The following is a 26,466-nucleotide window of genomic DNA, read 5'->3' as shown; positions in this document are numbered from 1 at the left end:
GTCAAGGTGGACATTACAATCCATTAGGGTGGGCTAGGGTTCAAGCTATTGATAGAGTGAGAAATATGAATACTACAATTACTGATCATGATTCTTCTTCTAATACTATCGGTATTATTCAAAAGCCATCAACAAGTTCAAGTACTATTATAACTAGTGCTATTAGTTTGGATCATGGTTTTATGAAGCTTCAAAAACCATCAAGGTCATTAGTTGATCATAATGATCATGTTCTTCCTGATGAATCTTCTGGGCTTGATCTGTCACTGAAGCTTTAAGCTTGGTGTAATCTGTTTGAGGTTTAATTTACTTATTACTTTATTGTCGGAGAGTTTGTGTATGTGTGTGAATTTAGTTATTTCTTTATGGGGGGAGAGAGAGTGTGTGTGTGTGTTTGCAAGGCAATTTTCTTGTAATTGTAGTCTTGAATAAAACTTCTAAGTAAAGGATTAAAAATCAAACCGATTATTAAACTAATCATTGAATTAGTCAAGGTACTGGTTAATAGTTAATGGTCAAAGTTGTAATCGAATCATATCAAACTAGTCATTTTATTAAATCGATCGAGATAATAGTTTAACTTTCAATCTGACATTGATTTAATTTTTAATTGAATAGATTAACCTAAATTTCTATATTATTCTACAAGATGAATGTTTTAGGGAAATTATATTTAAGGAACTTTATAAAAATTAAGTGTTGACAGGACTAGTTGAGATTAAACTTAATTATCAATCACATTGAATTTGACAAACTTCATATCCTTAATTTTAATTTCTCTTTATTTTTTATTTGACAAATTTGACAAACTTCATATGCTTTTTTCCTTGCTATAATTATTTTATTTTATAGAGAAATTGATAATTTCTAACTATTTGTTTTTGTTTTGGAGAGGAATAAATATCTCTCACTATTTTTCTCGTTAATTATATTCTTCTTGAGAGAAATTGATAATCTTTCACTATTTTTCTCGCTAATTATTTTATTTTTTAAAAAAATTGACAATCCCTTACTATTTTTCCTCTCTAGTTTTAAGTTGATCTACAAAATTAACATTCCTCACTATTGGCATTTTAGAGAGGAACAGACTATCTCTTGATAAATTTTCTGACTAATTTGTATTTTTTTAGAAGTAAAAACTTTATGTTTTCCATTTAACTTAACATTGAATTATGAAGCACTGATACTTCAAATTGCCTTACATATCTGTATAAATACTCACCAATACATATCCATAGAGTATCAAAATATTTTTTTAATTTCAAAAAATTTCAATTTTTGATACATATTCCATACTTCTAAATTGCGAGTTAATACTTTAAAGTCGATATTTGAGGCTATTTTAAGAAATTAAATTTTTTAAATATTGCTATAATAATTTTTTTATTCTAATATATTTCTGTGAATTGCTTTTAAACTCAAAGATTAGATTTTTCTTAAAAAAATAAGTTCCAGATATAATAAAGGATAAAAATTATATTTTTCTAATCATAAAAATGTAGGAATACAATCTTTTGGTATATAAACACTAAGTATGGAATTATTAGTAGAGACTAGGTGGTAGATAATGTAATATTTGCCTTAACATTACCAGGACAACACTCTTGCATGCCATTGTGATAACCAATATTAGATACAATCTCAATTAAAAGTTATCACAACCCAAGAGTTTAAAAAATAATAAGGTAAAATAATGGGATCCCAAGAAAACCTTTTTTAAAATATTGCTTGAACTCAAATCATAGTTTAAATTAATTAAATATGGTAACGAAAGCATGGAAATCAAAATAGCAATCGAAACAAGCTGAAATAAATCTAAAAATTCTTCAGATTCTGGCCCATCCGCCACAGGAGCAAGTCACATCCGCCGCTGCGGATGACACAGAGGGACAAGTCCCTCAGAAGGCATTTGCACTGTGGCACAACTACCATACATCGCAACACACACCTACTGTCATGACAACAAATTGTTGTCATAACAGCCCTCCAAACTTTCAGAGCGCGCCGTTTTGCCATCTGACATCTGATTTGAGCAGTTCAAGTGTCCAATGAAGCTCTTCAAGCCCTCTAGCCAATGACATTAGTTTCACACTCAAATGATCCATTAAAAAGATGGATAGTTGAACCCAAAATGGTTCATTTATACCTTAAAACATATATAAAGGTGTCCAACTCATAATACCAAATGCCATTAGCCCTAGAAACACTTTGATCGCTTCAAATGGACCATACACAACATGATAGATCATTCATATCATACAAATAAACATTAACACTCAAAATGACTATCAAATTTCCAATTCACAACAACACAAAGTGGTGGATAAAACTTAACACGCATATAATTTGGTCATTTTGGCACATAAATCACTTTAAATACATCACTTGTAATTGTAATTTGGCCAAGCACACACTTAATCCACAATATCAATCTTGGACCAAGATATGCACACTTGTCACAAATTCATAATGGCAATATTCATTATAATACCCAAAAAGAAGAAAGAGAGGAGCTATACAACAACACCCTTCACTTTTCAATCGCCCCTTCCTTCCTCTTGCCCCTACCGGGGCCCACACCTGTAAAATATAATCATGAGGTAACATAAACATCTTAGTAACAAAATAATTCACTATCATTAATTAACATGCACAATCATAAGGGAGTAAAGCTATTAAATACCAAAATATTCTTTTAGCATATTATAACATACTCTTTTTCATTAACACAAATTATTTATCACTAGCATGATCATTCTACCATATGAGCTTCCATATTACCCCGACTGAAACATAGGTTTTTGAACTAAGTACACATCCATAATGGTCTGAGCTTACCTTTGATGGTAGGATAACCAGATTAAAAGTATCCTATTCCACTTCCAGACTATGGTTTCCCTCTATTATGTAACATCCAAAAAAATTTAACCATAATTTATTAACTTGATGAGGGTAATTAGTGAGTTAATGAGATGTGTGGCTAAAGGGGCTTAACTTGGCATAATTGTTGTGATTTCAGCCCTAGAAGTAGGTTTGGATTGATGATGGGCCACCCGGGCAAGGAAAGAGGAAGAAAAGTGAAGCATTGTTCTCCGTGCCACATGCCACAGCGCATGGTTGGCTCACCGCAGTGCACGGAGATAATTTTAAATGTAACGGGCTCCTCTATACCATGCGTCGTGGCACATGGCCAAATCAAATATATTTGATTCATCCTGCGTGCGAAAATAGAAGAAGAGGAAGAGACGAAAATGAAAAGCTCAACTTAGGCTCTACTAGGTCATGGCATTGGCTTCCATTGTTGATGTTTTGAAGTTCCTAAACACCCAAGGTAAGTTTATAGTGCCTTCTTCTTCCTTTTTCTCCCTCATTTATAGAGCCGATAATTTGGGTCAAGCCTGATGGGCTAGCCCGAACCTGCCTGAAAATTTTAAAGCCAAGCCCTAAAAATATTAATTTTTTATTGTTCAGGCCTATTCAGGCGGCCCAAATAGACTTGAGAAAATTCGAGGCAAGCCTGATTGAGTTCGGGCTTGGCCCAAATACTCGAATAAAAAAATAAATTTTTAAAAAATATATAAAATATGATAAATATTAATTAATTTTTTTAAGTTTTATATCATTTTATACCAAAATACTATATATATAAGTTTTTTAATGTAGTTATTTTCTTTAAAAAAATTAAAAATAGTTATATGTCATATTTTATTATTTTTAATCAATAAAATAGCTCAAAATAATATTTAAAATATATTTTAATATTAATTTTTATAATTTAAGACCCAATTTTTTTAAAAAAATTTGAGTCCTATGAATCATTTGCATATAAAAAATAATTTTATATTTTTTATAAATTAAGATAATACAATAAAATAATAACAAAGCTATTTAAATATAAAGTTAATAAGTTATTTTTTATTTTATTCTTTTAAAATTAAGATAATATTTTATGCTTAATAGAATTATTTAAAAATTAAAATTGGTTCAAAAATAAAGAAAAAAATACTTTTAAAAAGTTTTAAGTATTCAGGCTAGTCCGAATAAGTCCGAAGCCTGGAAATGTTAGGGCCAGACTTGGCGTAAGATACTTTAAGCCCAGCCCGAATAAGCCCAGCCAGCTCGAATTACCAGCTCTACTCATTTATGATAATTTGTGGTAAGGTTTGACTTGAGAGATGGATTTTCAATCCATAGGAGTATAGGTTCGATTCCATTGGTTAAAATAAGTATAATGAGAGTTGTTTAATGTATTGGAACACCGCATTGATGATTTTGAAAGTGGTTGGTCCATGACATTTATTATCTGAAAATTATCATAAATATGGTAGTTGGGAGAGGTTAATGTGCATTAATGATGGTTTGAGGTGTTGTTAATGATAATTTGCATTTATGGAATTTAATGAGCCATTGAGTATGAATGGGTAGTGATTATGAGTTGATAAAAATAAAATGTGTAGAGTTTTATGTTGATTAAACTTCAAGAGTTAGACAATGATGATATTCTTGTGATATGGATATAGAGAAGTTCATTTTTGGCACCATTTGAGCTTGTTGAAGCTTTGGGAAGTTGGTATAGTGAGAGGTAAACCTTTGACCTCTCAAAAGTTTGAGATAACCGGGAAAAACTTAATCTTTATAGTTAAATGTTAATTGTATTTGTGAAATGTAATTTATGAGTTAAATTGATGATGCATATTGGTAAAGTGTTGATTTGTGAAATGGTTTTTGGAAAGAAAACCTTGATTTTGCCACCCTTGGTGTTTTATGAAATTGATTATGATTTATTACTATGGGTGGAGAATTGTGATATATTATGTGTTGAATTATGAAGTATTGAGTTATGTGAGATTGGTTGCCATAAATTTATTGTTGAAATGCATATTATGTGATAAATGTGCATAGCATAATCATTGGCAAGAGTTCGCTTAGGGAAAGGAGTAGATTGGTTGAAAATTCACATGGCATTGGCAGTGACAGTTGGAATCAGGAACTAGCCATGGCACTGACAGTTGAAATCAGGAGGTAGCCCTTGTCACATGGTTGATTCGAGACTGTCCCACTTATTCTATGAGTGACTTGAACCTAACTAGTCTCCACCAGTTTATGAGGATACTAGATTAGGGGTACGACACCCCATAGTTGTTAGTATTAGGGAAAACTAAATTACATAAGTGAGTGAATTCACCTTCACCCGGTAGCTCCTCACAAGTGAAAGGATGGGTTAGTCTATAAAGGACAGCCATGTGATAGCCACCGATTTTGTGTCGGAGGTAATAGGAAGATATAAAGTTGGCATTTGATCATGCATATAAGTCTAGTTACATGGTTGTTAGTTTTGTGGTTCGACATGTATTAAGGGTGCATGGTTGTTATTTTTGCAACCCTATGTTATGTTTTTACTGAATTATATGATACAGTATTTTGTGGCAAGCCCGATCACATGGTTGTTAGTTTTGTGAACCGTGGCCGAATGTTACGTGCTAATTGTACTTATTTGCCTAATTGCATCTTTTTATAATTAATATGCAATTGTATGGGTTAAGTGAAACTTGATTACTAAGTGATTGTACTCATCCCTCAATTCTCAATATTTTCAGGACCTAGCTCATTGGATCCGATTCAGGAAAAACATACAGAGGCGTAGGATTTGTGGAGTAATCCTCTATATGCCTTTCTTTTATTAGTTTCATGTGTATTTGTTAATGTAATTGCCAACTAGGATTAATTGACATGATTTATGCACTATTTGTATGATTTTGTATATAACTAGTGTATTGTGTGCCCTGGGTTAGTGAGTTTGATTGTGAACCTGTGGATAAGGCTAAAATACTTGTGCAAGTAGAAACATATGTATTTTGAGAAATTTGAAATGAAATTGTTGATTTTGTGCAACTTTTCCTCCCCTTTTATATTTGGTAAAAATTAGGGTTGAATGGTGATTTTATAAGATGAGTGTTTTTGATTGTATATGGTGTGTTGTACGAGTTCGTAAGAGTCCATTGAGTATAATCGAATGGTTAGTGTAAACTATTGGCACATATGGTTGAGTTGGGACACCCCATTTGTGAGATTTTGTGAAAAAGTGGTCATAATGGTTTTTGGTGTCCAACTTTTTATAGAAAATGAGTTTGAATGTGAAATCAGTGTCATTAGCTAGAGTTAGGAGAAAGCTCCATGTAGACTCTAAAACCACCTCATTCGGACGTTGGATGGAAATTTGAGACGCATCAGAAGTTCGCTCCCTGTGTTGTCAAATGATAGCACTGATACTGTCAAATTTCATGCAATATGCCGCAATGCATGGCATAGAGAAGACAGGCCTCAGTGTACATGTCATAAGCCGCGGCACACATGACACTTTCTACACAAAGTCTGTTTTTAAGTTTTAAAACTCATTATTTTAGGTCTCAATTGACTTTCAAGCTTCTGCTTTGTTTTCAAAACTCTGATTTTGGCTTATTAAATCATATTTGAAATTTGAATTGTTAGGATTGGGATTCCTTTGAAAGAATTTTAAAAAATTCCTTTTATAAAACTTTATAACTTGATAATCCTTTAAGGGTTAAACCCTGGATTACCATAATTTAGAGTAAATTATGAGTTAACCTCAAGGAGGTTACATATCGCATATGAATCGAGGTGTCATTACTCCAACACCACATTACTAATGCTAAAGAGCATCACTCTCCAACATCATATCCCGTATGGATACTAAGGAGAAAATCTCTAACACCTTGCCTCACTAGGTACTAAAAAGATACATGCCATATGGACCTTTACTACTCTTTTCTATAAGTAAACTCCTACCCCTTAACATAATCATGCTCACACTCATCATATATGACACATATACATTTTAAATTTCTCAACTAGTCCGTATAAATTTTCAACATTCTCATTGTTTGTAAATAGTTTTTCATGCACAAAACACATTTTGCAATATGTAAGGTTATCAAATCCCAAGTAATAAATTAAACATATCTACTCACAGACAGTTAAGCAATATAATCAATTAGAATAAATTATTTTATTACCTCAACCCTTTGTCACATAAAAGGGTTACTATAGCTTAACGTTAGCTCCACTCGTCTTATATGCATGATAAGTTTAAGCAACACTCAATCTACACAATCAAGTGACAATCATTAATCATCACTTCGGATAATTTCAAATTCACTAGGTTCTAAATACCTATAACACCCAAATTCCTTATCTAACCACACCGATCATTTCAAAACACTCTAACCTTCCTATTAAGCATCCTAACATACCAAAATCATTAGCCAATTTTCCACATTATCTCAAAACCTTTAAATTATGCCTAGGGTTCATCCAACCTCTCAAATAAAATTCTAAATCACTATAAAACTCTTAAACCTAAGGTTAGAGGCTTGATCTAACTCCCCAAGACCTTAAACAAGCCAATAGATTCTGTCTAAACCCAAGAAAACTGAACACAAGCCCCCTATTACCCTACAAGTCTAGATTTTCGCATTATGAGGGAGAGGGAGAAGAAAGGAAAACTTACCCAATGTATATCAAACTTGCAAGTCCTCTAAAATTACATTGGAAGTAAGCCCTAGCAGCCACAAGCTCCTCTTCGTCGCTCCTCTCACATTCAACCTTTCCTCTTTTTTGATTTTCAGTCTGGTTCATGATTTGTTAAGTATAGATTTTGCATGCCTGCCTTGGTGCATTGACATGCCTGCCATGGTGCATAGCATAGAAAATCCCACCAAAATTTTAAACTCCCTTCCGTGCTATAACCCACTCAAACATCGACCTAGCCTTCTTTTAAGGCTGTCTAAAGATTCAAAAACTATATTAGTCTCCCATAAACCTCATTAATTAATAATTTATCTAAATTCTTAATTCAAAAACCTAGGATGTTACAGATAATTTGGTAGAGATGGAATAAAAATATAATTAATGATTATATTTTGCTTGATATTACTATAAATAACTATATATATATATATATATATATATGTTAGGTTAGATATTTTCTAAATTGAAAGTATATTTTTAATGTTTTTATGTTTCTTATAAACATATTTGCATGTATTGAAAACATATTGTATCCTATATTTTTAAAAATAAAAGTATCAATGTATCAAATATGTATTGTATCCAATACTTATATCAGCATTTGTGCAACATACTGGAAGCTGTATGCACATGTCCTATACTCATCAAGTTTTGACATAGATGTTTTTTTCAAGCGCTATAAATTCTTTTACAAGATATGTGAAATAATATATATATATATATATATAATATAGAATTAACTTTTTTTTGTTTTCTCAGGACATCATCATAACCTTTGTAAGATGTATCCATATATCTTGCATAAATCATAATATAGAAATATTATTTTTAGAAAAAATGATTTCTTTTTTCATATCATGAGAAGTAGACTCTTTTGATAGAAGATATTATCTCTCTTGAAATACGATAGATATTTCTTAACTAAGTTGCTACATGTAGAATGATTGGGATTTGAATTTACAACCATTTGCTTAAGTGATGAAGAAAAAATAATTTCTCATGTATATATATATATATATATATCAACAAGAAGACACATATTGATATCCTAGGAAATACATAAATATTCTCATTTTCTCATACCTAAAATATTTATTAAGGAAAAAAAAAAGAAATGTCAAAGTGATGTCATGCACACGCAATCACCTCAAAGTTACATGTTCTTTTTTGACCTTCAAGTACATGTTCTTTGTCTACCCAAAAATGAATAAAGAACGAAACATGTTCTTATTACGTGAGGGTGGGAATGTTGATTCATTGCAATCATCAATATCAGTTAATATAAAAAATAAAAAATTTATGGAGACATGATATTTAAAGGGAATGACAGTTAAATCTTCAAAGATCAACTTAATAATATTTAAATTTTTTTATTAAAAAATAAGTTGCAAATAATAATTTAAATATTCACATTTATAAAGAAGGTAATTTCTAATTTTAATTCTTATTGTAAATGCATTAACCATAATTTTTATTCAAAAAAATGGAGTCAAGGCCGAGCCTTTGGTTAAGCTAATTGGGCTAGGTATTTGCTTTTCGAAGCCCACGAACCATATTAGTTCTTTAATGGGCACAGCGGCAGTTTTTTTTTTTTTTGGGTAAAATAGGCACATTGGTTTAGCATTTAAAATAAAACGCACAGCTTAACTTGAGATCTCATACTTGAGTCTTAAGATGTAGCAGCATAGCTAAGTATGTAAAGCATACCTTATCAATGGTACCTGAGAAATCCCCTCAAAAGGAGCCCCATTAAGTAAGGATCCAATTAGTCTAGAGTGGACTAGGTGGAGAATAAATCTAACATACCCAAACGTTTTAGGATACTTGGTGCGAAAGCAAAATAAAATAAAACAAGATGTCCATATAGCCAATTTGGTTAGGTTTAATAGAAGGGGTTAATCTTTTATAGCGTGATGAATGTATTTTTGAATCTAAAGAGGTTCTTACATTTATGACAAAAAAATATTGCCCATATATTTTGTATTTTATGACAGGTTAGGCTCCATAAAATAGGACTCAAATGTAGAGGAAAAAAAAGGTCTCAAAGCCTGGAATGAGCTTCAAAGTCTAAATTCTAAAGAAAGTGGCAAAACATATCAAAATTTCAAGTCAATAAATTAGAGTTGAGATTGGACAGGCTTTATTTACAACTTGAGGCTATCCCTCCCCTCCTATTTTAAATACTTGTATTTAACTAATAGAGTTGAATCTGACGAAAGGAGTCATATCTCATAATGTGATGAATTAAGATTTTAATTCTTGTCGGCCAATACTAAAAAAAGTGAAAATATTTCTTGCCAACAATGGAGAGTGTCCTTTTAATTGTGTGAGAGAAGAAACCATAATTCACATTCTCAAAGAGTGTGACACAGCTAGAGGTGTGTGGAATAGTATGATTTCTCTTAACTATTATTCTGCTTTTTTTTTTCCTAGCAACTTGCAAGTATGGCTACAATGGAATGCAAAACACAATCTAGGAAGAACACATTCAAAAAATGGCCATGGATCCAGGTCTTTGGTCAAATTTGTTAGTTACTATGGAAGGCAAGATGTACCAAATTATTTGACAGGAAGCAGAGAAAGGCAACGGACTTCGTTCATAGGCATGTTCTTGCTAATGGAGGATCAATGCAGCAACTAACACAAATATCAAATCCTTCAAAACTCCGCTACCCCTAGCTACCCAATGGATCCCACCACCTGAGGGCACCATTTGAGTAGACATTGATGCATCAACAAATTCACTAAACCACTTGGCTTGTGGAGGAGTGATTAGGAATGACAAAGGAGGAGAATGGCTACTGGGCTTTCGATGCAGTCTTGGTGCAATGCCCATCTCAATAGCAGAAATCTCAGCAATTCAAGTAGGATTGGAATTATGCCAACAACAAGGCTTCTCCAAACTCATGATTTATTCAGATTATGTGGAAGCTTTGAATCTCCTTTTCAAAGATTGTGGCTTCGACCACCCGTACAAAGGGGTAATCAATAAGACAAGGAAACTCATCTATAATGATTGGGATATTGATACTCCAAGAGACACTATTAAGTGTGCCGATTCTCTGGCCAATTAGTTCATATGACAGGGGATTCTATTTCTTCTTGTAACTTCGTTTGAGTATGCTAATCTGTTTTAGCTTTATTTAATTTTAATTCGTACTTTGTCCTTACAAGCTTTGGCTTGCCGTTACATTTAAAAAGAAAAAAGGCCCTCTCAACCTCAAATGCTGCTTCCCCTTCCTAATTCCTAATAATAAATAAATAATATATAAATTAATTAATAATAATAATAAATAAACAAGTGACTTTATATTCAATCATTTACAATATTAGAAAATAATGCAATGAAAAATCAAACATTGATAATTACTAATTCAAGTATGCTTCTAATCAAACTTTATTTCAACATTGATTTATATTTATTTTTTTGGATAAATTCTGAATTTATGTCTGAAATACTTGCCTGTTAGAAAGCTCTTTCTTTATTTTAGGCTAAAATTCATCAATTAATAGTTTTGAAGTTTGACTGCCAAGTTTTTTTAGAGTCTTGTCATCTAAATGCTATGACAGTTGTAATTGATTGTTTCATGGGCTGTTATATGATCTAATACATAGTACTGAATCTTTTTCTTTGCTACGCTTCTCTCTGGTTAGATGATTAGGGAATCTTGTTGCGGAATATTTCACTGACTCTGCTTCTAAGAGAGTGGAACCTTTGGGTTGGGTTCATGAACCTTTACTCCCTCTTTCATCAATACTCTTTAAAGATTCATATTCGTTTTAGACTATCTCACAACAGTTATTTTCTATTTATAATCGAGAGGGAATTGGCTAAATGTTATTTTGTTTTTTTTTGTGTTGTTGCCTTTGCCTTTGGCTTATGGCTTAAATTCTGTTCTCTTTCCATTTAATGCATCTTTCCCCTTTACTGGTTAAAAAAAAAATATATTTGACATGGTGCTAATTATTAGAATTGATGTTGTAATCTGATTTCTTTATTTGTACTGGATTTGAGTCTATTTGTATTTTTAATAAAAAGAAAGATAATTAATTTTTTATAATTTAAATATTTGAGTCAGTTTGAATTGAAGAAGCCTGAAATCTAATAGTATTAAAAACTGGAATTGATTATATATGTATTTTTATATTAAATTTATTCAGATCCAGCACGAATTAAGTTGGGCGTGAATAATCCTGACCTCCCAATCCCAAGTTACCTCCTATTCTTAACCCCTCCCCAGTTCGGGTAGTATGTGTTTTCTCTCTCTCATTTGACAAAACCCTCTCAGCCTCACTAGCTATCAGCGCCGCCGGCTTCGCAAGTTTCACGAAATTCGCGACTTCGTGCCCGCTCCTTCGTGTCCGCTACTGGTTCGTGCCTATCCCTATTATTAATTAATAATTTTTATTATTAATTTAGCATTATTTATTTATTTATTTTGGAGAAACACCTCCTCACTAATTCCCATCAAACGGTCTCTCGTCTGGGTCTAACACCTCTATAAATGCCTAACCCTCTTCCGTCTCCAGTGACCTCACTTCACTTCTAGCCGCCGCTTCTCTTGCTCCAAGCCCTCATTCCGTCGCCGTCTTCGCTCCCATAATCGCCTCTCTTCCCAATCTATGATCCTCTCTTGCTTCTCATCTCTCAATCTCTCTACTCTCTGGGCAGGCTTTAAACCTTCATTCGAGGCTGATACAGTGGAACGAACTCTACATTGTAGCTCGACTCTCAAACCATCTACTCTCTCTTTTCTGAGTTCGGTATTCGAGCGAGTAGAACGACTTCGCGTTCGAGTGTGTCAGTCTGGTGTTGAGGAATATTGTGAACCTTTTTTCCGGTATCTTCTCAGTCTTCCCTGCCTCTGTAATTTTCGTTAGTGTAATTATATACACCAATTGAGTGAGAATCAGATTTGAATAAAATGCACTCTAAGAAACTGATTTTCTTGTTTTCATTTCTAAAGAAATAATCTTAGTTCCAACATACTGTATTTTGGGCTGTAGTCCATACAATTATTATATGGACTTCATTCTTGATTTCTGCCGTAGAAAATTTGCTGGATCTGAAGCGTCTTTGTTCCTTTAGTTTTTGAACATTTGCTTCAGCGCTAACCATGCATCCACTATGATTCTCTATTTCTCTAACCATAGCATAGGGAATACGAAATGATGCAATACTAAGAGGTGCCTCTGGACTAGCAGATTCTGAACTGTAGATTCTTGCTTTTTCTCGTAGGTTCCATAATTTCTTGCAAAATATGGTTAATCTGCACCTATCCAACACGGTTTTCTTGTTGATTATTCATTATGATGTTCTGAACTTTCATAAATCTCAAATGTTTGCGGGCCGCTGGATGATTGTTCCAACATACTGTATTTTGAGCTGTATTGCATACAATTATCATATGGACTTCATTCTTGATTTCTGCCGCAGAAAATTTGCTGGGTCTGAAGCGTCGTTGTTCCCTGAGTTTTTGAACAGTTGCTTCAGCGCTGGCCATGCATCCACTATGATTCTCTATTTCTCTAACCATAGCATAGGGAATACGAAAGGATGCAACACTAAGATGTGCCTCTGGACTAGCAGATTCTGAACAGTAGATTCTTGCTTTTTCTCGTAGGTTCCATAATTTCTTACTTGCAAAATATGGTTAATCTGCATCCGTCCATCATGGTTTTCTTGTGGTTATCCATTATGATGTTCTGAACTTTCATGAATCTCAAATGTTTGCGGGCTGCTCGATGATGATTGATTTGCTTTAACCACACCGAATAGAGGCTGTAAAGGGTATAAGGCCTCTTTCATTGAAGTCAGAAATAAACTTCCTGTGCTTGATATTGCTTGATGATTTCATTTTCTAAAAGAAGAGGATTCGTTTCCTTTTTATTTAGAGAAAGAGAGAAGGCTTTGTCAAGCACTTGAAGTAGGTTGGTTTTATTGGTAAAGGCTTTCCCTTTCAAGTTCTCTCATGTGGAAAACCTTGGCCTTTCGACTGAGAGCAATTTGCCAATTTTTATGCCAAAGTATTTAAAATCTAGTACTTTAGAAGTGATTTAGTATTTGATGATAATTAATGCCGGGTGTTAACTAGGTTAGGTAAGGGTTAATTGAATCATTTGTTTGAGTGCTAGATCTTAAGACTAAAAAGAAGTTGCTTTTGATATATTTCTCGTTTATTGAGATAAATTTCCTCCCATCTTAATACTGTCTTGTAAGTTGACATTGGATTTTACTTTTTTCATGATGCGTAGGATGTGAATTAAAAAGTATTTTCCCCTAACCAATCATGGAATGAAAATCATGAGCTTATAATTATTGGATATCCTTTCTACATGTTATTGATTAGAGACTTGCCTTGGATTTTGTCGTCACTTGTTTGAAGTCAATCTGTTTGTTGTCTTTCCTCTTTAGAAAAAATGTATACAAACCATTATTATAGTTTATATATAACATTTTCTTCGTGTGGCAATGTAACTAAGTCTAACTTTTATTCTTGGAAAATGGCACCAAATTTTCATTTCCTAAAATAATACCCAAGGACCTTAGAAGATGCATAATAACACTCAAGAATATTAAATTTTGAAATGACTTTTAAAAGTAAGAAACTCCATTGTAAATTGGAAGTGCATTTGTAAACACTAGAAGTTTAATTGTACTTGATTGAGCTTGTGTGATCTATAATTGTATTTTCATGATTCCCATATAAGCTTTCAGATTCTAGAACTTAAATGGCATAGGAATCTGAAAATGGGGTTTTGGATAAATTCTACAACTCACAACATGGGAATCCAAAAGGAGAGTTTCAGATGGTTTACCATTGACTATTGAGCTTTTATTGTGCATGGAACTTTCGGAAATTTGTTGCTGAGCTTTTGGTTTTCAAAAGTCATTGTTTTTTCTGTCAAGTATGGGTATCTTGGTTCATAGCTTTTTTTTTTTTCACTAGACAAGGACCTTGGCTTTTATAGTGTCAGTTCAAAATTTAAAGTCCTTGTGTGTAATATACTTAAGTGTCATTTTCCCTTTATTGTATTCATTGACACCAGTCTTGTGTGATCGAAGGATATTTCGTTTTATTGACAGAAATTTTAAATTGATAGAATTAAAACTTCTGTAGAACTTTAAAGAACAACAACAACAACAACAACCTTGCTTGTTTGTGAACTTTAAAGAACAACAACAACAACAACAACAACAAGCCTTTATCCCACTAGGTGGGGTCGGCTACATGGATTGCAAGACGCCATTGTGCTCTATCATTTATTAAGCTTTTAGAAATATTATTAATTAAGAGATCACGTTCAACAACTTCCAAGAGTGTTCTCTTAGGCCTTCCTCTACCTCTCTTAATCGGACTCAAAGTTATATGTTCCACTCTTCTCACTGGTGCCTCCCTTGGTCTTCTTTGTACATGCCCAAACCATCTCAACCGATTTTCTACCATTTTTTCCTCAATAGGTGCCACCCTCACTTTTTCACGTATGTGCTCATTTCGAATTTTATCTTTACGTGTATGTCCGCACATCCATCGTAACATTCTCATCTCTGCTATTCCAACTTTATGCTCTTGCTGTCCCGTTAGAGCCCAACATTCACTACTATATAACATTGCCGGTCTGATAGCAGTACGATAAAACTTTCCTTTAAGTTTATTAGGCACCTTACGGTCACAAATAACTCCTTTAGCTTTTCTCCAATTAAACCACCCAGCTTGAATTCTATGTGAAATATCTCCACTGATTTCGCCATCATTTTGAATAATGGCTCCCAAATATTTAAACTTTTCCACTTGAGGTATAATTTGATCTCCCAATTTCACTTCCAAATTATTTTCGAATAGTCCTTTACCAAATTTACAATATAAATATTCCGTCTTACTTTACTCAGACGAAAACCTTTCGACTCCAATGTCCTCCTCCATAACTCAAGTTTGCAATTAACCTCTTCTCTTGTCTCTGCTATAAGAACTATATCATCCGCGAAGAGCATACATTTCGGGATTTCCTCTTGAATATGTTCCGTCAAAACATTTAAAATCAAGTTGAACAAATAAGGACTCAGAGATGATCCCTGATGTAGTCCAATCTTTATAGGAAAATCCTTTGTTTGACCACTAGGCGTTCTTATACTAGTTTTTACCCCCTCATACATATCTTGTATGGCTTTAATATAAGCAATCCGTACTCCCTTTTTTTCCAACGCTTTCCAAAGCACTTCTCTTGGTATACGGTCATAAGCTTTTTCCAAATCAATAAAAACCATGTGTAGATCTTTATCTTTACAACGATACTTTTCCATTAATCCCCTTAGTAGATAAATTGCCTCTGTAGTTGATCTACCTGGCATAAAACCAAATTGATTCTCAGAAATACTTGTCTCCAATCTCAACCTGTGCTCAATTACTTTCTCCCACAATTTCATTGTGTGGCTCATGAGTTTAATCCCTCTATAGTTAGTACAATTCTGAATATCTCCTTTATTTTTATAAATAGGAATTAATGTACTTCTCCTCCACTCATCAGGCATTTTCTTGGACCGTAAAATCACATTAAATAACTTAGTTAACCATCTCACCCCTTCTTCACCTAAACATTTCCACGCTTCGATAGATATACAATCAGGTCCGTTAGCTCTACCATTTGCCATTTTCTTAAGAGCTTCCTTTACCTCCTTATCACGTATTTTTCGATAGAATGACAAATTTTGTTCTCCTTCACCAGTTACTAAATCCTCCAAGTTACTAGATGAATCCTCTCCATCATTGAAAAGTTTAGAAAAATAAGTCTCCCATCTATTTTTAATTTCATCATCTGTAACTAAAATTCTTCCCTCTTCATCCTTAATACACCTTACCTGTTCTAGATCTCTTGATTTTCTTTCCCTACTCTTGGCAATCTTATAAATATTTTGCTCTCCTTCCTTCGTCTCAAGGTTCTTATAAAATTCTTCAAAAACTTTGGAACGAGCTTCACCCACAGCTCTCTTAGTTTCCTTCTTAGCCATACGGTACCTCTCCCAATTTTCCTCATTGTTACACAAATGTATGGCTTTAAAACAGTTCTTCTTATACTTGATTTTGTCCTGTACACTATTATTCCACCACCAAGACTCCTTATCTCTCGGACCAGAACCTTTCGATTCTCCCAAAACTACTTTTGCAACCTCCCGTATCTTTTTAGCCATATCCTCCCATATGATGTTAGCACTTCCCTGAGAATCCCAAATTCCTTTATCCAAAAGATTTCGCTTGAAAATATCTTGCTTCTCACCTTTTAATTGCCACCACCTAATCTTTGGTGTTACTACTTGTCGACGTTTTTGGATTTTACTCATAATACACACATCAAGGACTAGAACCCTATGTTGTGTCGTTACAGCATCTCCAGGGATCACCTTACAATTTTTACAAAGTTTTCTATCTGTGTTCCTAACCAAAAGAAAATCAATCTGCGACCTTGAGGCTCCACTTTTGTAAGTGATGAGATGCTCATCTCTCTTCTTGAAACAAGTGTTGGCAATCTTAAAATCATACGCCAATGAGAAATCAAGAAGAGTTTGCCCTTCATTGTTTAGCTCTCCAAAACCAAAACCACCATGCACCCTCGCATACTGACCAGCTTCCCTCCCGACATGCCCATTAAAGTCTCCTCCAATAAAAATCTTTTCACTCTGTGGTATGTGTCGAATCAACCCCTCCAGATCCTCCCAAAATAATTCCTTAAGACTGGCTTCTGTCCCAACTTGCGGCGCATAAGCGCTAACAATATTAACAGTCTCACGTCCAATTATCATTTTTAAAGAAATAATTCTGTCTCCAATTCTGCTAACTTCTACAACGTTCTTCTTCCACTCCTTATCTACAATGATGCCTACTCCATTGCGTGCACTTACTTTTCCTGTATACCAAAGTTTGAAACCTTGAATATCCTTAGCTCCTTCTCCACGCCATTTTGTTTCTTGCAAGCAAAGGATATTGATTTTCCTTTGAATCATAACCCCTACAACCTCTACAGATTTACAATTTAATGTCCCAACATTTCAAGTACCAAATCTAATTTTGCTCTTATGGACTAACTTCTTTAGCCGCGTGCGTCCAGAATGACACGGTAGCCCTTGCTCATTTAACACTACATCCGGGCGCCGATGCAGCGGCTCTAACTCACTTATCACTGTACTCGAGCCATGCAGCGCGTTACTTATGGGCAACGACCTAGCATTAACATTATAACGTCTATTGTCCATGTTCATGATAGATTCAACAAATTTTTACATTGGCTGTTGATGGCCTAACACAACCCTCCTTCTTTACCCGGGCTTGGGACCGGCTATAAACATAGGCGGAATTTGTGAACTTTAAAGAACAATGTAACTAAAATATCTTGTTAATTCAGTATGATGTTCTAAACTCCTATAAATCTTGCTTGTTTGTGGACTGCTCAATGATGATTGATTTGCTTTAACCGCACTGAATAGAAGCTTTATAGGGCATCAACCTCTTTCATTAAACTCAAACAAACTTCTTGTGCTAGATATTGGTTTATGATTTCATTTTCTAATAGAAGAGGATTAATTTCCTTTTTCTTTAGAGAAAGAGAGAAGGCTTTGACGAGCACTTAAAGTGTCTGTGTTTAGTGATAGAGGCTTTCCCTTTCAAGTTCTCTCACGTGGAAAACCTTGGCCTTTCAACTGAGAGCAACTTGCCACTTTTTAAGCAAAAATGCTTTTATAGTTTTTATATGTAATTTAGATTTTGCTATCTGATGATAATTAATCCCTGGCGTTAGGTTGCTAACTTGGTAAGTTGAGGGTTGATTGGAATCATTTGTTTGACTGCTAGAGTACAAAGACTGAAAAGGAGAAGCTGCTTTTGAACAATATACCTTAAAGTTTTCTTAATTATATCTTATTTACTAATTTTTGATATCTGTCATGTCAATTGACATTGGATTTCGAGTTTTAATGATGTTTTGGATGGGAATGAAAATCATTACTTTTTCTTAACAAATCATAGCATGTGAATAATGAGCTATAATTATGAAGTTATTAACTGGAAGCTGCCTCAAATCTTTGTTTCACGTTTTATGGAGTCAATCTGTTATTTGGATTGCATTTGAATGGATGGTTTGGTCAGTATGATTTCTATTTCTTGTGTAAAATGAAATCCTAGCGTTCCCTCCCTCTTCCAAAGAAAAATGCATACAAATCATTGCTTTATATATATATATATATATCATGTTTTTGTGACAATGCATCAAAGTTTTTTTCACTTTTTTTGGTAAGTGACAGAAAGCTTTCATTTGTTACATTTGTTTATTGCCATTGGTCTTATTCGTCTGAGCAAAAGATATTGTGTTGTATAAAAATTGAAATTCTAAAATGTCATATTTTTATTTTCCTCATTTACAAGAACTATTTATTCAATATTTTTATTTTAAGATTACCCAATATTTTTGTTTATAGAGTCATTTTCTAGTTTATTTTACATATTAAACCATCCTTTCGACTTCTCTTCATGTTGAAAAGCATTCTTAGTTTCCTACCCCAACCGTTGATCTATTGGATGCTTAACAAGAGGCCATGACAAATAGATCTCACTAAAAGCATTCTTTTTGATAAAACAAGCTTAGGAGGTTGTGACATTCAAAAAGGTGAAAAAAGGTGCACACGAACCATTTGTTTTTCATGTTTCATCTTACTTGTAAAAGTTTTCTAGCATGAGATCCACCGTGGTTTTCACAGCTTTTTCTCAAAATCTAGTTTGCAATTGGGTTTTGGGTGAACTTGGATTGTGAGTTATGCTGTTGATTGTAACTGAAAAATGGTGTACAGGTTCGTGGTAGAAAAATGAGTCTGGAGAATTCTGTTTCCTGATCAATTGAACCACAGATGACGGAAGCATGTCTGAAGGAGATGCCTCCACTATGATTCTCTATTTCTCAAACCATAGCATAGGGAATACAAAAGGATGCAACCCCACCAGGTACCCAACGTGTATGAATCTTAAATGTTTGTGGCTGCTTGATGCTTGATGATGCTTGATTTGTTTTAGCCACATTTGAATCGAGGCTGCTTTAGGCATAGATCTTTCCTTGAAGTCAAACGAACTTGTGCTTGACATTGCTTGATGAATTCATTGTATATGCTTCATGACATATATTTCCACTGTTAGCTTGGCAATTTGGTCATGGGTATATATGTGTGTGGAATTTGCATAAGCAATGATCTTTAAGTAATAGTCTGTCCTTGTATTTCAGGATTGTGATATAATAGTCTCAGAATCTTTTTGCGAGTTTTCTGTAATCTGTACAAGTTACCTTCTATTTTCCCAATCTTTAGTTTTCTCTTCCCATACTGTACCACCAAATTTTACAGTCGCTTGATATGCATGTCTATGTGATGCATGAATGTCCAATTTGCTACGTGTTTATATATTTTTGGTTGTAGTGGATCTCTCTCTATTTTATTGTTTCAGTTTGATATAAATTGTAATTATGCTGAAACAGGGACCCTCTGTTTTTATTTTAAATGGTGAAGGCCCTAAGATGTAGAAAGGTGTCATCTTCTGATAGGAATGCACAAGTACTTGCTTTGTTGAACATTTCACGAAGTTTGAATAAAGAGAAATGCTTTCCTTAATAAGACCAAATCAGAACAGGCAGATACCCCAAAAGACAACTTCATATCTAAATTTTATTGTCAAGTTATCCAATCATTGTTTAGAAACAGCAGTTGATATAGATGAAATTACCAGAATTATTAACGCTCATCCCTTTCCCGAACAACCTCTTCAGCCTGCACTTCTCCGGTACATCCCTCCTCCTACCCTCTCTCCTTGTTTTGTGGAGAATGTTCTTGGGCGGCTATTTGCATCACATTCCAATGGTCTTAAGGCCCTTGAATTTTTCAAATTTTCCCTTCAGCAATCCCCCTCCTGTCCAAGTTCTGATGCCTTGGAGAAGACACTTAATATACTAACAAGGATGCGCTATTTTGACAAGGCATGGGAGTTGTTGGAAGAAATCAGAAACACACATCCTTCTCTGATCACCCTTAAGTCAATGAGCATCATGCTATCAAAAATTGCCAAATATGAATCCTATGAGGATATCCTTGAAGCATTCAGAAGGATGGAGAATGATATATTTGTTGGGAGAAAATTCGGTACTGATGAATTTAATGTACTTCTTAAAGCATTTTGCACGCAAAGACAAATGAAGGAGGCAAAGTCAGTGTTCCAAAAGATGTATCCACGATTTCACTCTGATACCAAGACCATGAATATCTTGCTTTTGGGCTTCAAGGAATCAGGTGATGTAACTGCCGTTGAACTATTCTACCATGAAATGGTTAAAAGAGGTTTTCATCCTAATACCATAACTTATAATATTATAATTGATGCATACTGTAAGAAAGGTTTTTTTGGTGACGGTTTGAGACTCTTGGGGGAGATGGAACGCAGAAATTGCATTCCAACAATAGAAACAATAACCACACTGATTCATGGGGCAGGGGTGGTTCGAAATTCAAGCAAGGCATGGGAATTATTTAATGAGATTCGTGTGAGAAACTTAGTTGCTGATACTGGTGCTTATAATGCTTTGATAAGTTCTTTGGTTAGATCAAAAGATATTAAATCGGCACTTTCATTGATGGATGAGATGGTTGAGAAACACATTGAACATGATAGTGTAACTTATCATACAATTTTCTTCGCATTAATGCGATCCAATGACATTGGAGGTATGATTGAATTTTATGACAAGATGACTCAGAGAAATTTTGTTCCGAAAACACGGACAGTTGTTATGTTGATGAAATATTTCTGTCAAAATTCTCGCCTTGATTTAAGCTTAACTTTATGGCAATATGTTTTAGGGAAAGGATATTGCCCTCATGCTCATGCTTTAAATCTTTTGGTCACTGGGTTATGCTCAAGGGGTCTGGTACAAGAAGCTTTTGAGTGCTCCAAACAATTGTTAGGGAGGGGAAGACACATGAGTGAATCAACATTTTTAATGCTGGAAAGGCTTTTAATCCAGGTAGGTGATGTGGAGAAGCTGAAGAAGCTTGACCAGATGATAAAAGAATTGGAGGCTGTTTTGCCTCCATCTAGAGGGCATGCTAAAGGTATTTCTCCCTCCGGAGAGCTAAATTAGCTTTTATTGTATTTTTCCTGTGAATGTTTACCACCTGATTTAGGTGAATTAATTTAGTGTTCACATTTATATTTGTTGAAATTGCAATTAAACGGACCTCACTTGATAGAGAAGAAAGTGAGCTCTCTCAAGGCGATACGTTGATTAACAACATTCATGTGTAACTCTAGTTACTTGTGATGTGCTCATTTTCTGATGCTCCTTTTGAATCCGTTCACACCATAACAGTGGCGTGTAAGCTTTCACGGCAATACTTTAATTAGTAGATGGCATCATTTCACAACTGTGAAAGCTTTGAGTGTAGTCCAATTAACTAGGTCACTGGCGGTTAAGTGATTTGTTTGTTGTCTCTTATTAGTTGTTAGATAGATGACCCCATTACTTGGCCATAAGTCAATACTATTTCTGTTAAAAAATATGAGATTTTTTTAATCGAATTTCACCATCTAATAAAGTAATTATTTATTTTTAAACTAATTTTATTTTTTCATGTTTATTTTTATTAAATAGTCTATAATAAATATGAAGTCATTCATTAATAGGGGTATTTTTTAAAAAAAGATGATGATTATACTTTGAAAGGTTAAAAATAAAATATTTTATATTTTTGAACATCTAACTCTTTAAAAAATTATCTTTTATTTTTGAACAGACAGAGTAAATTTCAAGCTTTTAGTTTGGGTGGTTATTCTTGGTTACTCCTGTAGGCTTTTGTTTATATTTCATCTATTTTTATGTATAAGATGTCTTTAATCAAATTTTAAGTTATTTAATTGAAATTACATGAAATTATTATAATTTTTCAATTTTGTTTCTAATAATGTCAATTAATATTATGTTGGTAGTGGGATTAATGCACAATTGATATCCCTTCCTTTTTCAAGACAAGGGAAAAATTATCTTATTATTAAAAAATATTATGACATCCTTTTAGATTTAGGGAGAAGATAAGTTTTTATAAAACCTCTTTAGGAATTGAGGAAGTAAGTCACTTATAATATATTTCACTGGAATTAAAGAGTATCTTAAAACTTATTTTGTTTAAAGTTTTAATAAGTTTTTAATTTTATCCCTGTTCAATATACATGATTTAACAATATATTTTTTTTTAGTATTTAATGGAGCGTAAAAAAAAAATTTGTACTGAAGATTTAATGAGCTAACTTGTGAATAAAATTAAATTTTTTTTCCTGCTTGTCCTATAAATATGACGAGAGGGAGTAATTGTAATGATTATACTCTCCAATCTAAAATATAAGTTCTTTTTAAGAAGGATTTGCACACTAATAAAGTTTTTATTTTTATAAAAATATAAAATTATTATTCTTTTTATTCTTAATTTTAATTACCAATGTGTCTCATGTTGAGTAAGATAAATTTATACAAAGGTTAAGGTTACTAAATATAAAGGGTAAAATGATTTTTTTTTATTTCTTACTTGTATCATGTTGTTTATATTTTGTATTTTTTAAATCAAGATTAGTTGGATGAAAATACTTATATTTTGAATTGAAGAGGGTAAAGCTTTTGCAACCTCAAGGTTATAAATTTGATAATTGATGTTACTACGATTCTTTGTTTTTTTTTTTTTTGATAGAACTACCAAGATCTTTCATGGCTATTTTTATAATTTTATTTATAAGTTATTTTTAACATGTTTTATAAGAATTAAAAAAATATTAAAATTTATTAATTATTAATTATATTTAAAAATTTAATAAATTTTTAATTTTATTTCTATTAAATATATATATATATTAATATTATAAATTTTATTAATATTTAATATTTAATAGGGAGGGATAAAAAAAAATTGTGATAACTTAATGACATTACGCATGAGAAGGATTAAAATTGTTTTCCTCTTTGTTTTATGAATTGTATCACAGTTTAATAAATTGTTTAACTACAATAAATATGTAAATTAAATAAAGGAATTGAACTAAAATATCAATTAAATGATATAAGTATACATCAATTGTTTTTCATTGATGTAAATTATAATGGGTAATTTAGGAAATTTGTAATAAATGTATATTAAGATAAATGATTTTGCAAAAAAAAAAAATCAAACGACAGTTTCTAATGAAAACGAGTGTACATGAACAATATGTATTGAGATATACAAGTTTTATCCTTTATTTAATCCAGTGATGATGTTTTGGTGGGCATTCTTGATTTGAAGACGAAAATATCCCACATAAACAATATTTTATTTTAAACTAAGAACATATCAATGGAATATATAATGTCATCTACTTCTATCCATTTCAACTAGAATAATATTAACACTACTAGGTACACAATAGAATTGGTAAAATCTCGCACATTTTCTTAAATATGAAATTTTAAATTTTAAATTTAAATTCAAAACGATAAATCCAAACACTCTTAAATTTTTTAGATCTAGATCGTATCTTGCCTTCTTCAATAATATTTTTTAAGGAGTTGGATGTTCAAAAATGTAAAATATTTTTAATTTTTCGAAGTGTATTACATTGTTTTTTTTTTTAAGTATCCCTTTAATAATGATTTTATAATTATTGTAGGGTATTTAATAGGAGTAAATATGAAAAGATAAAATTAATTTAAAAATAAGTAACTACTTTATTGAAGGGTGATAATTGACTTAAAAATAAATGGAGGAAGTATTTTTTTGGCTCCTCAACTTTTATTTTTCAGATGTGTAAGAAGCAGCTAAGTGTTACGGGCTGAGAGTCTGGTGCAGCACACGGTGCCCGTGCGGCGTCCTGGAGGACCCCATAATCCTCAGGACAAGCCTTACCACATACGAATCGCACTGGTTTCGCCCTGCCATGGGCTCATCAGGGAGGTGGCACCAGCCCCCGACCAGTTGTGCACTCAGTCCGAAGACTGGGCAGAACACCTCCAATGCTAATGTCGCCCCCTTTACCCATATTGTGTGAGGCTAACCAGCGGATCGTTCATTATCTTGGTCTTTACACGATCACGGAAATATCATCCGTGACATAAGACTGCTCTAGAGAAGGGAAAGGACTATGGAGTGGCTAGTGTATTGTAGGACTTTAGGACTATAGGAGTGATGCGATTCCGGACAAAGCCACTATAATTAAAAATAATAATTTAATAATTTAAAATAATAATTATTTTAGGACTAAAATTATAATAACAAGTAAATTGATTATCATTTTATATAGTCTTCTATGTAAATATGCCTTTCATTTATTATCAATTGTTTGAATTAATATTATTTGCAACTTGTTTTTAAGATCAGGAGCTTAACTATTATAAATTTTAAATCATGAGCTTTACTATCATTTTTTCTTAGATCATTTAATCGAATCTTGTATAGTTCATTTTTAATTAGAAATGTAAAAGGAAAAAAAAATTGTTTCCAGGCTGGACGACAGTAATATGTTGAGCTATTAAATTTGTCGCTATATTGCCGACCTACGTCAAGCATGCTTAGAGTCACAAAAAAATGAAATTAGAAAAAGTTAAGGCCAGTTTAGTTTTTGTTCTCATTTTATTTTTAACAACTATTTTATGATACAGTTTTTAAAACTGTTTTTAAAAATAAAATAAAATAAATAAAATAAAAATATATTTGGTTATGTCAAATAAAAAATAATTTTAAAATTAAAAATGAATTGATAGTAATGTTTATAGATAATTAATTGTGGTGAGTAATAATAAAAATTAATCAAGATAATTATAATCTCAAATAATCAAATTTAGTATATTTTAAAAACAAGGAAAATAAAATGAAAACAATTTGAATTTTTTTTGTTTGTAAAAACAAAAAAATAAAAAAAATTTAAAAATAATTAAATAAAAATATTTATTTAAAATTTCCTGTTTTAAAAAATAAAAAATAATTTTTAAAAATGAAAAACAAACGAGCCCTTATTTTGCAAGCTAGACTGCACTTGGGTTGGGTTGGTTTATCCTAGCACACATTTTCTGTGGGCTAGCCTGCCATTTGCTCGCCGAAGGGCAGGTTGCTGTGAGCTACATGATCAAATGGATCTTCCATGAGTTGTATTATGACGCGTACAATGAACTCGGCTGCTTTTGCATGTTATAAAATGTGATTTTTTTTTTTTTGGTTGGATAAAGGTTTCTTAAATGTCTCATCTATGCTACATCAATGGCGGTAATTTGAGTAGGCTGAAATTATTTAAATCAAACTTAAAATATTTAAATATATGAAAAAGCCCATTATAGCTATAAGATTGATCTTAACACCTCAAGCTTTTGAACTTATTCAGACCAGCTCATATACTCAAATTGTTAAATATTATTTTATTTTCTTTGTCCTTTTTTTAGCTAATTTCAATTTTTATTTTAAAAGTAAAGATTTTCAATTTTATCTTATTTAATTTTACTTTATTAATAATAAAAAAAATTCAGGTATTTGAGTTAAATCCATTTAGGTTTGGACTTTGCCTAGTTTTCTTCCAATTTATTCGGCCAGCTTGACTAAACCCAAGCCAAAAAAATTTTTTAAACTCTCAAGCTCAGGCCTAAAATTTTAGGGCTTGAGTCAAATTACTATTTCTAATTACATCTCTTTTAGCATAAAGGGTTGGGCAACGTCTTCGAATGTGTTTGAAAAACATCCCAAAAGCTCATTACTTGATCACAAGTCTTGTTTGGAAAAAAGAAAAACAGTTGGGAATGAGTGGTGGGGAGTGAACAATCATTTTGAGGGAAGCTAGTTGAGGGAGCTTCTTGTAACATTCCAAAAATTTAAAATAAAATTAATTAAATTAA

The 26,466-nt window shown here is 32.6% G+C and overlaps 1 protein-coding gene across 4 annotated transcripts; it reads left to right on the top strand.

Annotated features, from left to right (window-relative positions):
- Positions 1-11,807: 11,807 nt before the first annotated feature.
- Positions 11,808-21,917, top strand: LOC129313224 (pentatricopeptide repeat-containing protein At3g61360). Of its 4 annotated transcripts, none has more exons than XM_054956189.1 (4): positions 11,903-11,919; positions 12,986-13,168; positions 19,382-19,532; positions 20,056-21,917. In XM_054956189.1, the coding sequence occupies exon 4, from the start codon at positions 20,176-20,178 to the stop codon at positions 21,706-21,708; it is 1,533 nt and encodes a 510-aa protein (XP_054812164.1). In that variant the 5' UTR covers positions 11,903-11,919; positions 12,986-13,168; positions 19,382-19,532; positions 20,056-20,175; the 3' UTR covers positions 21,709-21,917. The 4 variants fall into 4 exon arrangements, with proteins under 4 accessions (XP_054812165.1, XP_054812164.1, XP_054812163.1 ...); XM_054956188.1 differs by lacking the exon at positions 11,903-11,919 and adding an exon at positions 12,058-12,389; XM_054956190.1 differs by lacking the exon at positions 12,986-13,168 and having other exon boundaries at positions 11,808-11,919.
- The last annotated feature ends 4,549 nt before the right edge of the window (positions 21,918-26,466 follow it).

Source organism: Prosopis cineraria, unplaced genomic scaffold (genome assembly GCF_029017545.1).
Source record: "Prosopis cineraria cultivar Desert tree isolate PC_DT_omini unplaced genomic scaffold, ASM2901754v1 PC6, whole genome shotgun sequence".
Taxonomy (NCBI): Eukaryota; Viridiplantae; Streptophyta; class Magnoliopsida; order Fabales; family Fabaceae; genus Prosopis; species Prosopis cineraria.
Note: the sequence above shows the minus strand (reverse complement) of the source record. Positions and strands in the feature narration are given on the sequence as shown.